This window comes from Canis lupus, chromosome 6 (assembly GCF_048164855.1).
Source record: "Canis lupus baileyi chromosome 6, mCanLup2.hap1, whole genome shotgun sequence".
Lineage (NCBI taxonomy): Eukaryota > Metazoa > Chordata > Mammalia > Carnivora > Canidae > Canis > Canis lupus.
In genome coordinates this window covers 19,182,159-19,194,465 of record NC_132843.1, presented here as the reverse complement: position 1 = coordinate 19,194,465, position 12,307 = coordinate 19,182,159, and the positions used below count along the sequence as shown (strand labels likewise).

The 12,307-nt window shown below is 41.7% G+C and overlaps 1 protein-coding gene across 4 annotated transcripts in view; it reads left to right on the top strand.

Moving 5' to 3' along the window:
- Positions 1-1,212, top strand: part of KCTD1 (potassium channel tetramerization domain containing 1) — a 183,932-nt gene extending 182,720 nt beyond the window's left edge. For all 4 annotated transcript variants that reach the window (XM_072829105.1, XM_072829102.1, XM_072829101.1 and 1 more), the window contains one exon: positions 259-1,212. In XM_072829105.1, the coding sequence (XP_072685206.1) occupies positions 259-417 (159 nt within the window). In that variant the 3' untranslated portion in view covers positions 418-1,212. The remainder of the gene's footprint in view (positions 1-258) is intronic.
- Positions 1,213-12,307: the final 11,095 nt, after the last annotated feature.

Sequence of the window (12,307 nt, the reverse complement as noted above, 5' to 3'; positions counted from 1 at the left end):
GTCGGGCTCCCTGCATGGAGCCTGCTTCTCCCTCTGCCTGTGTCTCTGGCTCTCTCTCTGTCTGTGTGTCTCTCATGAATAAATAAAATTTAAAAAATAAAAAAATAAAAGTAGGAACTCAAGAGATTTGGGGATCGAGCAAGAGTGACCAGGGCTGCACAAGATCTCAAACTTCAGGACACTTCTTTGGGTGTGTGTGTGTGTGTGGCCAGAGGACCTGTCTCCCCCTAACCCAATGCTTGTCTTGGCCCCGTGCAGGTCCTCGAGAGGTTGCAGCAGAGAGGATTTGAAATCGTGGGCTCCTGTGGAGGAGGAGTAGACTCGTCCCAGTTCAGCGAGTACGTCCTGCGGCGGGAGCTGAGGCGGACGCCCCGCGTGCCCTCCGTCATCCGGATAAAGCAAGAGCCTCTGGACTAAATGGACAGATTTCTTATGCAAAAAGAAAAAAAAAACGTACACAACAAATAACGCAAACAAAAAAGGGACATTTATGTGCAGTTGGGACAGCAAACCAAGTCCTGGACCTAAAATGAATAAAAAGACACATTTATATCCAATAGAGACCACACCTGTATTCATATGGGAACAATTGGAATAGTGATATCCTCAAGGTGTAAAAAAATATATAAATATATATATATGTCAAAAGGTAGGAAATGCAAAAAAAAAGGAACAAAAAAATGTTTTAAAAAAGGTGGTAGCTACAGTTGGTGCTGTGATGGCCGTGAAGTGTCCTGGGCCTCCCGAGGCCCCTGACCAATAAACAAGCCATGAGCAGTGAGGACGCATCTCCTTACAGTTTCCATTGCCAACAGCCATCCATCGTTTCTTTTCCTTTGTCTTTCTTTTTCCTTTTTTTTTTTAAAAAACAAAAAAACAACAAAAAAAACACCTTGACTCGAGTTTATTTTGCGTATGGAGGTTTCATGTCCTCTCTTTAGGCGGGGACCGGCAGGACTTCAGAAAACTCTCATGAGCACACTGCATTCGAAAGACATTAGACATGAAATTTTAAATGTAGTTTGTACAGAAGTCACAATTTTTTGTCCGCCTCACAGATGTGAACATTACTTTGTTTTTAAACTGATCAGTTTTGCAAAGGGGCCAGAAATTATTACTTGTTAGAGTTGCTCCAGTTTGAGTCTGCTGCTTTCCTACAATTTTTCAAATTTTATAATGTATTAAATACAATAAACTCTGTTTAAAAAATAAGGCCTGTGTGAAACACACGTGTTGGGATGAGGCTGTATTAAAATGAGATTTTTTTTTTCTTTTTCTAAATGTTCTGTGTCGAACATCAGAAAGAGGCCTAAGAAGCTGAAGCCAGTTTTGAGGTCAAACCCGCTCAAGGATAAAGATGTTGTCATGTGTTCTACACAGTTCTGCTTCCTCTCAGCGAGTGTGCTGACCTGTGCTTGGTTACTCTGCTCTGGTTAGCAAGATCATTTTCCTTCTTATGAACCTTTTGTTTTTGAATTTCAGTTATCTGTTGCTGCATGCCAAAACTTAGCAGCTTAGGACAGTTTATCCTCTCTCATGGTTCTGTGGTTCTCCTGAGTGGCCTGACCTTTGCTGGCCTGCCTCTGTGGCACAGGATGTCAGGGGGCGAGGTTGGGCTGTGATGTCCTACATGGCTTTCCCACGGGCTGCCACTGGATACCGGCTTAGGGCCTCTGGGTGTGGCTTGGCCCCGTCCCAGCACGGGAGCTGGGTTCTCAGAGGGAGCGTCCCCAGCACGAGTGTTCCAAGAGGGAGGAAGCGGAAGCCGCCATGCTCCGAAAGGCCAGGCCTGGAACTGCTCGGTGCCCTTCTGGGGTAGTCTGGTGATTCAGGAGATCCAGAGCCAGCCCAGACTCAAAGGGAAGGGAAATAAAATCCACTTCCTGCTGGGGAGAGTGACAAAGAATCTGTAGCCAGCTGGAATCTACCATCACACCTGCCCAAAAAAGTCCAAAACGTAGGGCATTGTGGCTTTGGAAGAAGTAGGGAAAATCTGAGAGCCAGAATGGTCGCTTTCTTATTAGCCCCAGTGGTACTGAAGTCTCAGTACCACTTTGGAATTAAGCCTCAGCTTTTCCGCGGTGTTAGTGATTCCAGAGGCTCCTTTGTGAACCCCGCCATCACCTCTCTTCCCTACTTCCTCTTCCTCATTCCAGACGCTCACAATAAACCTCGCATGATGCTAAGATTGACAGGTAAACTATAATGTGTTTCTGCTGCAGAGACGTTCCTGTAGTGATAGGTGATTTCCATCCTGAACTTTCTTTCTTTTTTTAAATTAAAAAGTCTATGCCTGAGGACACTAGTAATGAAAATATCTCTGGCTTCTGAAACCAAAAGTAAGCTGTTAATGGGTCCTATCACCCCTGAAACACAGAGACCCAAACCCTGAATGACTCTAATGAATACCAGCCAGTCATGTATTATAATACATATAATATATGTATTATATACAGCTCATCCCCGCTGTACTGAAAGGACAATGAAATTGCGCTCTGATTTTCCTAGTAATCCATTCTCATCAGGCCAAAGTTCCTAAAAGCTTGAGATAAAACAAGCACCCCACTTTGGAACTTTCTACTGGTGGTTGTGATCTGGTAACATTTACCCAGCACTCTCTGTGCAGTTAGCATCATCCCCACAAACGCTGCACAGAATTACATGCATTATTAGCATCCACTTTCTTCTTTTCTAAGTTTTTATGCCCACGTATACAACGACAAGCCAGTTGCACATTCTTTGTCCTAAACCTCTAATCCAACCCAATGCAGGAAACATATCACATGTAATTTTAATACTGGCAGGCCTTATAACATAGATTCCCAGATCTTCCGGAAAGATCTGGTCATTCAAAATATAATTGAGGGCGGCCCAGGTGGCTCAGCAGTTTAGCGCCGCCTTCGGCCCAGGGTGTGATCCTGGAGACCCGGGATCGAGTCCCACATCAGGCTCCCTGCACGGAGCCTGCTTCTCCCTCTGCCTATGTCTCTGCCTCTCTCATAAATAAATAAAATATTTAAAATATATATATAGAGAGACAATTGTATTTTGCCCTTTTTTTATTATACAATATGTAGTACATATTCAAACTTCACTAGTCAGCCCAATAAGGATCTTTATGACTCTGCTTATTTTCCCTAAAGAGGATCTGATCAAGGCCCGTGTGCCATGTTTAGTAATGTGTTTGGATTTATCTGGTTGGTCTCTCATTGGTAGAGTCAGGTTAATTTTTTTTCTTTGCAAGAATACCATGTAGGTGATGTTTTGTCCTTATTATGTCACTCCACAAGGGTCCATTTGGCCCATAACGGTGGTGGTAATTTTTTTTTTAATTTCTATTTCTTGTTTTTGTTTTTATTTCTGGCTTTTATAGATCTTATTTCACATGAGTTATAGTTTTTCTTTTGTGATGATGATTTGACCGCTTAAAGTGACATCCACCAAATTTCTCCAATGTAAAAGTAGCTTTCTCCCTTTGGGATTAATAAGTAATCGATAGGCTAAGATTGTGAGACTGTAAATACCTGTTCAACACATCTTTGCCCACCAGTATGAACATTCATTGGTACTCTTTCGCTGAATCAATCATTACCTTGGTGGTTATAAAAGCATACTTTTTTTTTTTTAATTTTTATTTATTTATAATAGTCACAGAGAGAGAGAGAGAGAGAGAGAGAGAGAGAGAGGCAGAGACACAGGCAGAGGGAGAAGCAGGCTCCATGCACCGGGAGCCCGACGTGGGATTCAATCCTGGGTCTTCAGGATCACGCCCTGGGCCAAAGGCAGGCGCCAAACCGCTGCGCCACCCAGGGATCCCTAAAAGCATACTTTTAAAAGAAGCTACTGTTGCCTGAACCACTGGTATTTTAAATTTTAATTTTTTTTTTTTTTTGAGCAAAATACATTTCTTTAGTCAGGTACACAAACTATATTCTTTTACCTGTTCTTTTCTAAGAAGGCTTTTAAAAGAACAGAATGAAGACAGCCACTTCTAAAATGGCTTCTAAATATTAGGTGAATTTCTACATGGTAATAATAATAGCCATGCCCTTAATATTTGCTCTATGCCAGGCACTGTGCTAAGCACATTTTTCTGCATTTACCTCATTGAACCCGGATGCCCACACTAGAGCTTGCATTATCCCCATTTCTCACTAAAGAAATTAATACTCTCAGACATCAAGTAAATGATATGATAAAGGTTAATATTCAGTTAAGCTTTATAAGGAGAGCCCAAACGAACACGTTGAGAAAAGATGAGTTTTCATGTTGTAGTAGGGTGAGGAAGAACGTAGATTATTTGTTAGCCTCATTTTCTCCTTAAAATGGAAATGTGTTCCTGTATTTAGATATTGTGAGCAACCCTTACAATATGTTGGGCACCCCATTTTGGTGATACTATGATGCCTGTGACATGGTTTCTGCCACAGGGTGCTAGAGGGTGGCAAAGACCTGCACTTCTATAGGCAAAATTAGGGTATGTACTTAGCTCACTATGAGGCACTATATATACCGTATGTGTCAGTTTATATTTACAAACCAAGGACTGCCAGTGTGGCACTTGAAAGATGGGGAGGCTTTTGCAAGGAAGGGATATATAGGAGGCCAGAGGCTCCAAGCTGGAGAAACATAAGGCAGGTTCAGAGAATGGTGTAGGAGGCAGCTGGGTTCGTTGGAGAAGAAAAATGGCTGGAAAAGGAAGATGGAATTGGGTGGGAGTTGGGGTTGATCTTGGCTGCCAGGCTGGGGGATGGACTGTGTTCAGAAGCTTTTAGGGAATCATGGAAACTGGGCCCTGTGGCTATTCAGCTGGGGGTCTATAGGCTTGACAGGCTGAAAGAGTCTGTTGGTGTGAGGAGCAGTGAAGGTGTTGTTTCTCCCCTTCAGTCATCTATGACCTACTAACCAGGCTAAGAACTGACAATCCATGGATGTATGAGGAAAATAAGACATCACCCCGGGTGGAGGGGTATAAACTCAGCAGTCTCCAAGAGCCAGGTGAGTTGCATAAATTAGGAGACAGGCAGGAGCACGTGTGCCCCATTCAAAGGGGCAGCCCCTACTCAATGCCAGGAGGCTCTCCAACAGGAGAATGAGGGTCCTGTAAACTTAAATGTCTCATTTTTCCTAGAAAACATGGAAATCTAGGTTTTTATGTAATCTCTAGTTGTATGAATGTTAGAACTGATTCATTTTTTTAAAGATTTATTTATTTATTCATGATAGACAGAGAGAGAGAGGCAGAGACATAGGCAGAGGGAGAAGCAGGCTCCATGCAGGGATCCCGATGTGGGACTCGATCCCGGGACTCCAGGATCACACCCTGGGCCAAAGGCAGGCGCCAAACCGCCAAGCCACCCAGGGATCCCCTGATTCATTTTTTCAAGTGTACAAATCGAACAAGATATCTGCAGAGTTTGTAGTTCTGAGAATTATGAAATAATAAAACAAGTTTCAGACATTCTAAAAGAATTCCATTTGGGTAAAATCACATGTGATGGCACCAGAACTAAGTTGTTTGAGGACATAACTTATTAAAAAAATATGAAGATTCAGGGCTAACTTATAGTCATAATATCATTTGATCATAAAGATTGAAATCCTAGAATATAAATGACAGTAGCAATAATAATCTTTCATTAAATGCTTACGATGTGCCAGGCACTGTACTAGGGCTTTGCAGATGCTCTTCCCTTTAATCCTCATAGAAACCCTATGAAATTGGCATTACTATCCCAATTTTGCAGATGAGAACACTGGTATGTCAAAAAAATTTTGCCAAAGTCCACTAGATACTTGGAACCATGTGTACACACACACATACACACACACACACACACACACACACACACACACACACATACCCATATTTGATTAATGCCTTGGACTCAACTGTTTCTGGTTTTCTAACTCATGCAAAAAATATTTTGCTCTGTCCTTGGCAAGTTCAGTGTGCTTCATTATAAAGCCACTAGACAAAAATGTCACTGCAGTGATTTACTGGTTATAGATTAGGAATTACTAAATTTAGGACGTCCGGGTGGCTCAGGGGTTGAGCATCTGCCTTTAGCTCGGGGTGTAATCCCGCAGTCCTGGGATCGACTCCCACATCCAGCTCCCCACAGGGAGCCTGCTTCTCCCTCTGCCTGTGTCTCTGCCTCTCTCTGTGTGTCTCTCATGCATAAATAAATAAAATCTTCCAAAAAAAAAAAGAAAAGGAATTACTAAACCCTGAGAAGACATAGCGTCTCTGACTTTGTAACCATCAAGCAGCTCTTCTCGGTCAGAGTTTACATTGGTTATATCGAGGTTCCCCAAACTTGCCCATTCATTTTTTTTTAAGATTTTGTTTATTTGAGAGAGAGAGCGAGAGAGCATGAGCAGGAGGAGGGGCAGAAGGAGAGGGAGAAGCAGACTCCCCACTGAGCAGAGAGCCTGCCACGCTGGCCTCCATTCCAGACCCTGGGATCGTGACCTGAGCCCAAGGCAGACACTTAACCGACTGAGGTGCAGACGCCCCCAGACTTGCCCATTCCTAAGACATACAAAAGGCACTTGTTAAAGCTATAGGTTCCAGTGTACTACCACCCACTTCACCCCATGTCCCCAAAGATGTCCTGAATCTCAATCTCTTAAGAGCCTGAGAGTCTGTATTTTAACAGTTTAACTATAGTTGATGCCTTGACGGGGCACGTTTGGAAAATACTTGCTACTCTCACTGTGCTCCCTCCATCCAAGCTAAGAATAGTAGAGGAGAATCCTCCAGGGGCCCTTTTGTGAAGTGCTTTTTATTACTTCATTGATGTTTATTAAACAATAGTTGGCTTCTGTTCTTTTGAAAGCCAGATTGAATACTTCACATGGAGGTAGTGGGGGAGGGGACATACCTAACTGAAATTTAACCTGAGGGCCCTCATCCTTTCCTAATTAGTTAAGGGAACTGCCCAAGCCTGTGGAAATAGTCCACCAGCTACAGAATTCTTCACCCACCCACCCCCCTTAAAAAGCTATCAGAGGCTTGAATGAACAGAAAAGTTACAACATAGGAAGTCATTAGAGTAGCATCTACCACCTGTAACAATAGCTTCCTACAGGTGTGCAGGAATCTATTTTTTCCATATATTTTAATTAGTGTGAATTTCTTTTCAAATTTAAATGATGATCTTAGACCTTAATTTGAAAAGGTGTATAAATCTATAACACTAAGCATTTACCACAAAACTCCTTTGCACCTGCTGTGACTTATGTGACATTCAGAGAGCTCCAATCCCACTGTAGTTCCCAGGACTCTGAGTTCATCTTCTCTCCCTGTTCCCTCCCCACCCTCCAGTTTCTCTTTCTCCTTCACTCTCAGTGTGAAACCCAGCATTTCATCACTCCTCCCAGTCCTTCTATCAGATTGTGCTTGTCAGAATAAGGAACAGACAGTACAGGTATTAAATTATCCTGTTGACTAACAGGCCTGCAAAAAGCCAGAGAGACACTTGCTGTGCATTCCATTCAAACTCTGGAACTTGGCTCAAAAAGCCTGTTCTGGAAGCTAAAGATCAAATCCTTGTCAAAGACATATCACATTAGTTGGAAAAGAAGAAAGACCAGTAGGGACAGTTGATTAAATCCAGCGTGAGGAGGCCTTAAAGGATCATTTAAAGGTCTGCAACTTGAGTGATTTGATGCAGCTGGCTTGTGTATTAGCGGTAATGGGCAACTGAATTGGCAAGAGGAAGTGGTGGGGGGTAGGACTGCTGGTGGCCCTGAATTCAGGATATGGATAGTTCATCCATTATTGCTCTTTGTTTGAAATGATATTGTATTATTTAAAATATTGTTGTCCTAAAGTCATTCTCAACTATGTGGTCTCTTACTACATATAAATACCAGAAAATGTGGAATTCTGTTAAGTAGATTGCATATTCATGAAAATAATTCAGTTACAGCTTTTACTTTAAACAGAGTAGATGCATTTCTACAATAGAACATTGACCTATATAATCTTTTCCCTACAGCCATTGTAATTTCGAAATCTGAGTTACTTCCCACTGCCCCAGAGGAACTACCTCCACACCCCCAAATCCTCTCAATAGCTTTCTGCCTCTGTGTTAATCACCCTCCACCCCTTACCTGCACCCCCACCCACTTCTTACAACTTTTCTTCCGAGAGAAGTTAGCCAAGTGATAGATCAGAACGATTTTTGCATAATCACCAAGAAACTTTGTGTTGTTATGAAAAATACACAAAGGCAATGACTTACCAAAAACCCAAAGCGCCAATGGAATAGCAGGATGGCATCTAGATGCTATTTCACAGGGCCCGTGAATGCTCCCCATGACCACGTGAGGCCACCAGATCACTCACTTCTCAAATTCTCACTTACCCCAAGGCATGAACATCTTTTTCTTATGTGTCACTGCTCTTCTGGGTCTGTGCTGTGTCTCCTGGTATGATCTCATCCACCGATGGCTTCCCCACCACCCATGTATGCTTCAGGGCCAGCCTCTCCCAGAGCCCCGGGCAGGGTAGCGAGCTCTGAGGACGCAGGGACAAATATGACTTGGTCCTGCCACCTGACTCTGAGTGAAGCAAGTAAGATGTAATCTTAAGTTTAAGCAATCTTACTTACTGAAATGATTTATTTCAATATATTCGGTCATAAGCAAGAACAGATGCAGAGTCTGCAAAATATTTCCACAAGACCATCCAGAACTGAACTTATTTTTTGACCCCTAACCCTATACTCTCTCTTTTTAAATTTCCTATCTCTGGGGATGCCCAAGTGGCTCGGCGATTGAGAGTCCCGGAGTCCCTGGATCGAGTCCCACGTTGGGCTCCCTGCAGGGAGCCTGCTTCTCCCTCTGCCTGTGTCTCTGCCTCTCTTGTCTGCATCTCTCACGAATAAATAAATAAAATCTTTTTTAAAAAATTAAAAATAAAAAAATTTCCTACCTCTGTTCAGGATGCCCCCTTCCATTCAAACCAGGAATCTACTTCCCACCACAGCCACTTTGGTTGGTCACCGAATTCAACATAAAGTATCTCCTAAATGTTTCTCAACCCAGTCTCTTCCTCTCCATCCCTACTGCCACTTCGCAATGTCGTATTAGCAACTCCTCCTATGTGGACTCTTTCCATAAGATCTTAATTAGTTTTTCTGCTGGGGATTGGAAGTGTCATCCTGCAATGCGCTCCCCCTATAGTGCAGCCTGCTCACTCACCTGTTAAAAGCCCCAGTGTGATTCCTCGCTGCTTTCAGAATCATCTCAGCTCCTTACTTAGTGTGGCATTCAAGGCCCTTCCTGATCTAATTCTGCCTACCTCTCAACCTCATTTGTGGCCATTCCCAGCTTCCTGCATAATCCTTTCAACTCCCCTACGTGTCATACTGTTTTAAATCTCCCTGCTTTGGAATACATTTTTCCTCTTATTTTCTTAATGACCTACCTGTCACTCATCGTTTAGGACACCCTTTACCAGGATGCCTGGTTAGCATCTGTCTTCAGCTCAGGGCATAATCCTAGGGTCTGGGATTGAGTCCCACATTGGGCTCCTTGCAGGGAGCCTGCTTCTCCCTCTGCCTATGCCTGTGTGAGTATGTGTGTGTGTGTGTGTGTGTGTGTGTGTGTGTTTGTGATGAATAAATAAATAAAATCTTAAAAAAAAAAGACATCCTTTACCTATCACCACTTTTCCATATGTCCCTCAGCTGGATGACCCTTCTCTGTGGTCCTAAAGCACCCAATTTGTACTTTTATTATTGCACTTACCATATAATATTGAAAAATCTATTTAGGGGGCACTTGAGTGACTCAGTCCGTTAAGTGGCTGACTCTGGATTTCAGTTTATGTCATGATCTCTGGGTCCTGTGATTACGCCCCGCATTGGATTCCAATCAGGAATCAGTGATCAGCAGGGAGTCTGCTTGAGAATTCTCTCTCTTTCCCTCTGCCCCTCCCCCTGCTCTCACTCTCTCTCATTCTCTCTCTCTAAAATAAATAAATCTTAAGAAAAAGGAAAATCAATTTTCATGTCTACATCTAATGGCCAAACTTAAGATCTTCATTGGGGGAAATCTGACTTATTTGTATTTGTGTCACATCTAGTAGGTGCTAAAGAAATGCTTGCCAATGACAGATAAACAAATGAAGTCTATTATTCCTAGAATAAGGCAGAACACAGGTTTCATGTTACTAACTCCATCAGTTGGAGAGCTTGTTAATACTCATAAACACTAGATTAAATGAAAACGTATGTAAAGTAATTGACATACAATAGGGAATTGATTATTAGCAATATTGAATCCCTCAAGGACTATGAGCTATTAAATGTTTATTTGCCCAATTAAAAGTCACGGTGGACTTCCATGTTTGACCAATATGGAATGACAGATTTACTTTCCCACCTGAAACAACTGAAAAACTAGACAAAAATATATGAAACAATGGTTTTCAAGAGATTGGATATCAGCCAAGAGATGACAGAGATCCCTAAGGTTGCCCTGGCTGACAGCCTTGAGGAAGTTTCCAGACATGGTGCAGGGAAGGACAATCCAGGCAGAAGCCAGTGGCTTCCCTTAGTTGGAGAGATGGAGCTGGCAGTCTATGGAAGCAAAGGCAGCTAGGGTAGGATAATGGAGAGGAGAGAGCTGCATACACAAGGGGAGCAATGAACTGAAGAGGGCCTTTACCTGCGTACTGATCAGTGCATGTCTGAGGACGTTCCCCAAGGCTAGGCAAAGAACCATGTTGAAAGACAGAAAAACTATTGCCCAGACAGAGCCAGTAACAGTTCCTATTCCCACCAGCCAGAGTGGAAAACTTTATAATTAAGGGAGCATTGGCTAGAATACTGAGAATGCCTCAGTGGTAGGGAAATATTAGCCCTAGACTAAACATAGCTCTGATCTCACCTAACAAAGCTTAAAAGCAAATCCCAAAGGGGTCAAACTATTTCCAAGTAACTCAACCTCGTGCTAAAACAAAGTTCAAGAATATTTATAGAAATACAAATATATCCAGCACCCAACAAGGTAAAATCCACCATATCTGGCATCTAATATAAAATTACCAAGCATGCAAAGAAGCAGGAAAATAAAACCCACACTAAGAAGAAAAATAAATCAATCTAAACGAACCTAGAAATTATAGAGATGACAGAATTAGTTGACAGAGACATGAAAAGAATCATTAATCTTTTTTAAAAAGTTATTAATCTATATCCCATATGTTCAAGGAGTTAAAGACTGAACATATTATGTTGCAATGTGGAAAATTTTAAAAAAATAAAATTTCTGGAAATGAAAATTACAATGCCTGAAAAATATTCCTGATAGGATTCACAGCAGATTACATGTTAAAGAAGAAAAAATTAGTGAACTTGAAGATACAGCAATAGAAACTCTCTAAAAATGAAACATAGATTTTTTTTTTTTTAAAGGCTGAAACAAAGTGAACAGAGCATCACTGAGCTGGGGGACAACTGCATGTAATTGACGTCTCTCTCAGGAGTGTGTGTGTAGTGAGAGGTTGGAGAGAACAAAATATTTGAATAAATAAAGGATAAATATTTTCCAAACTTGGAGATGACTAGCAACCCACAGATCCAAGGAGCTCAATGAACTCTGAGTAAAAGAAATTTGAAGAAAAACACAGCAAGGCACATCATAATCAAAGTGCTTAAAGACAGTGATTAAAAAAAAAACAAACTCCAAAGCAGCCATGGGGGGAGAAGGAAGATATGAACAGAGGAAGAAGAGGAACAAAGCGATATGCTGGAACCCTGGCTAGAAAATTTCTTGTCAGAAACAATACAAGCCAAAAGACATTGAAGCAACAACTTTAAAGTACTGAGAGACAAAAACCCAACTTATATTTCTATACCCAGTAAAAATATCTTTCAAAACCAATGGCAAAACAAAGACTTTTCCAAACCTACAAAGGCTAAAAGATTTAATCACCTGCAGATCCCTCTGAAAAATGTTGAAGGAAGTCCTTCAGGTAGAAGGAAAATTATGCCAGATGGAAACCTAGGTCTATAGAAAGAATGAAGAGCCCTGGAAATGTTAACTACACCGGCAAACATCAAAGACTTTCTTCCTTATTATTCAAATATTTTTAAAGGATAATTAACTGGCTACAGCAAGCAATAACACTACATTGTTATAGCATAGCTAGAAGTGAAATGTGTGACAATGATAGCACAAGAAAGGGAGACCAAAGTATAAGGTTCTCATACTATACATCAAGTGATATGCTAACACTCGAAGGCAGACTGTGATGTTAAAATTATACTATAAACACTAAAGCAGCCAT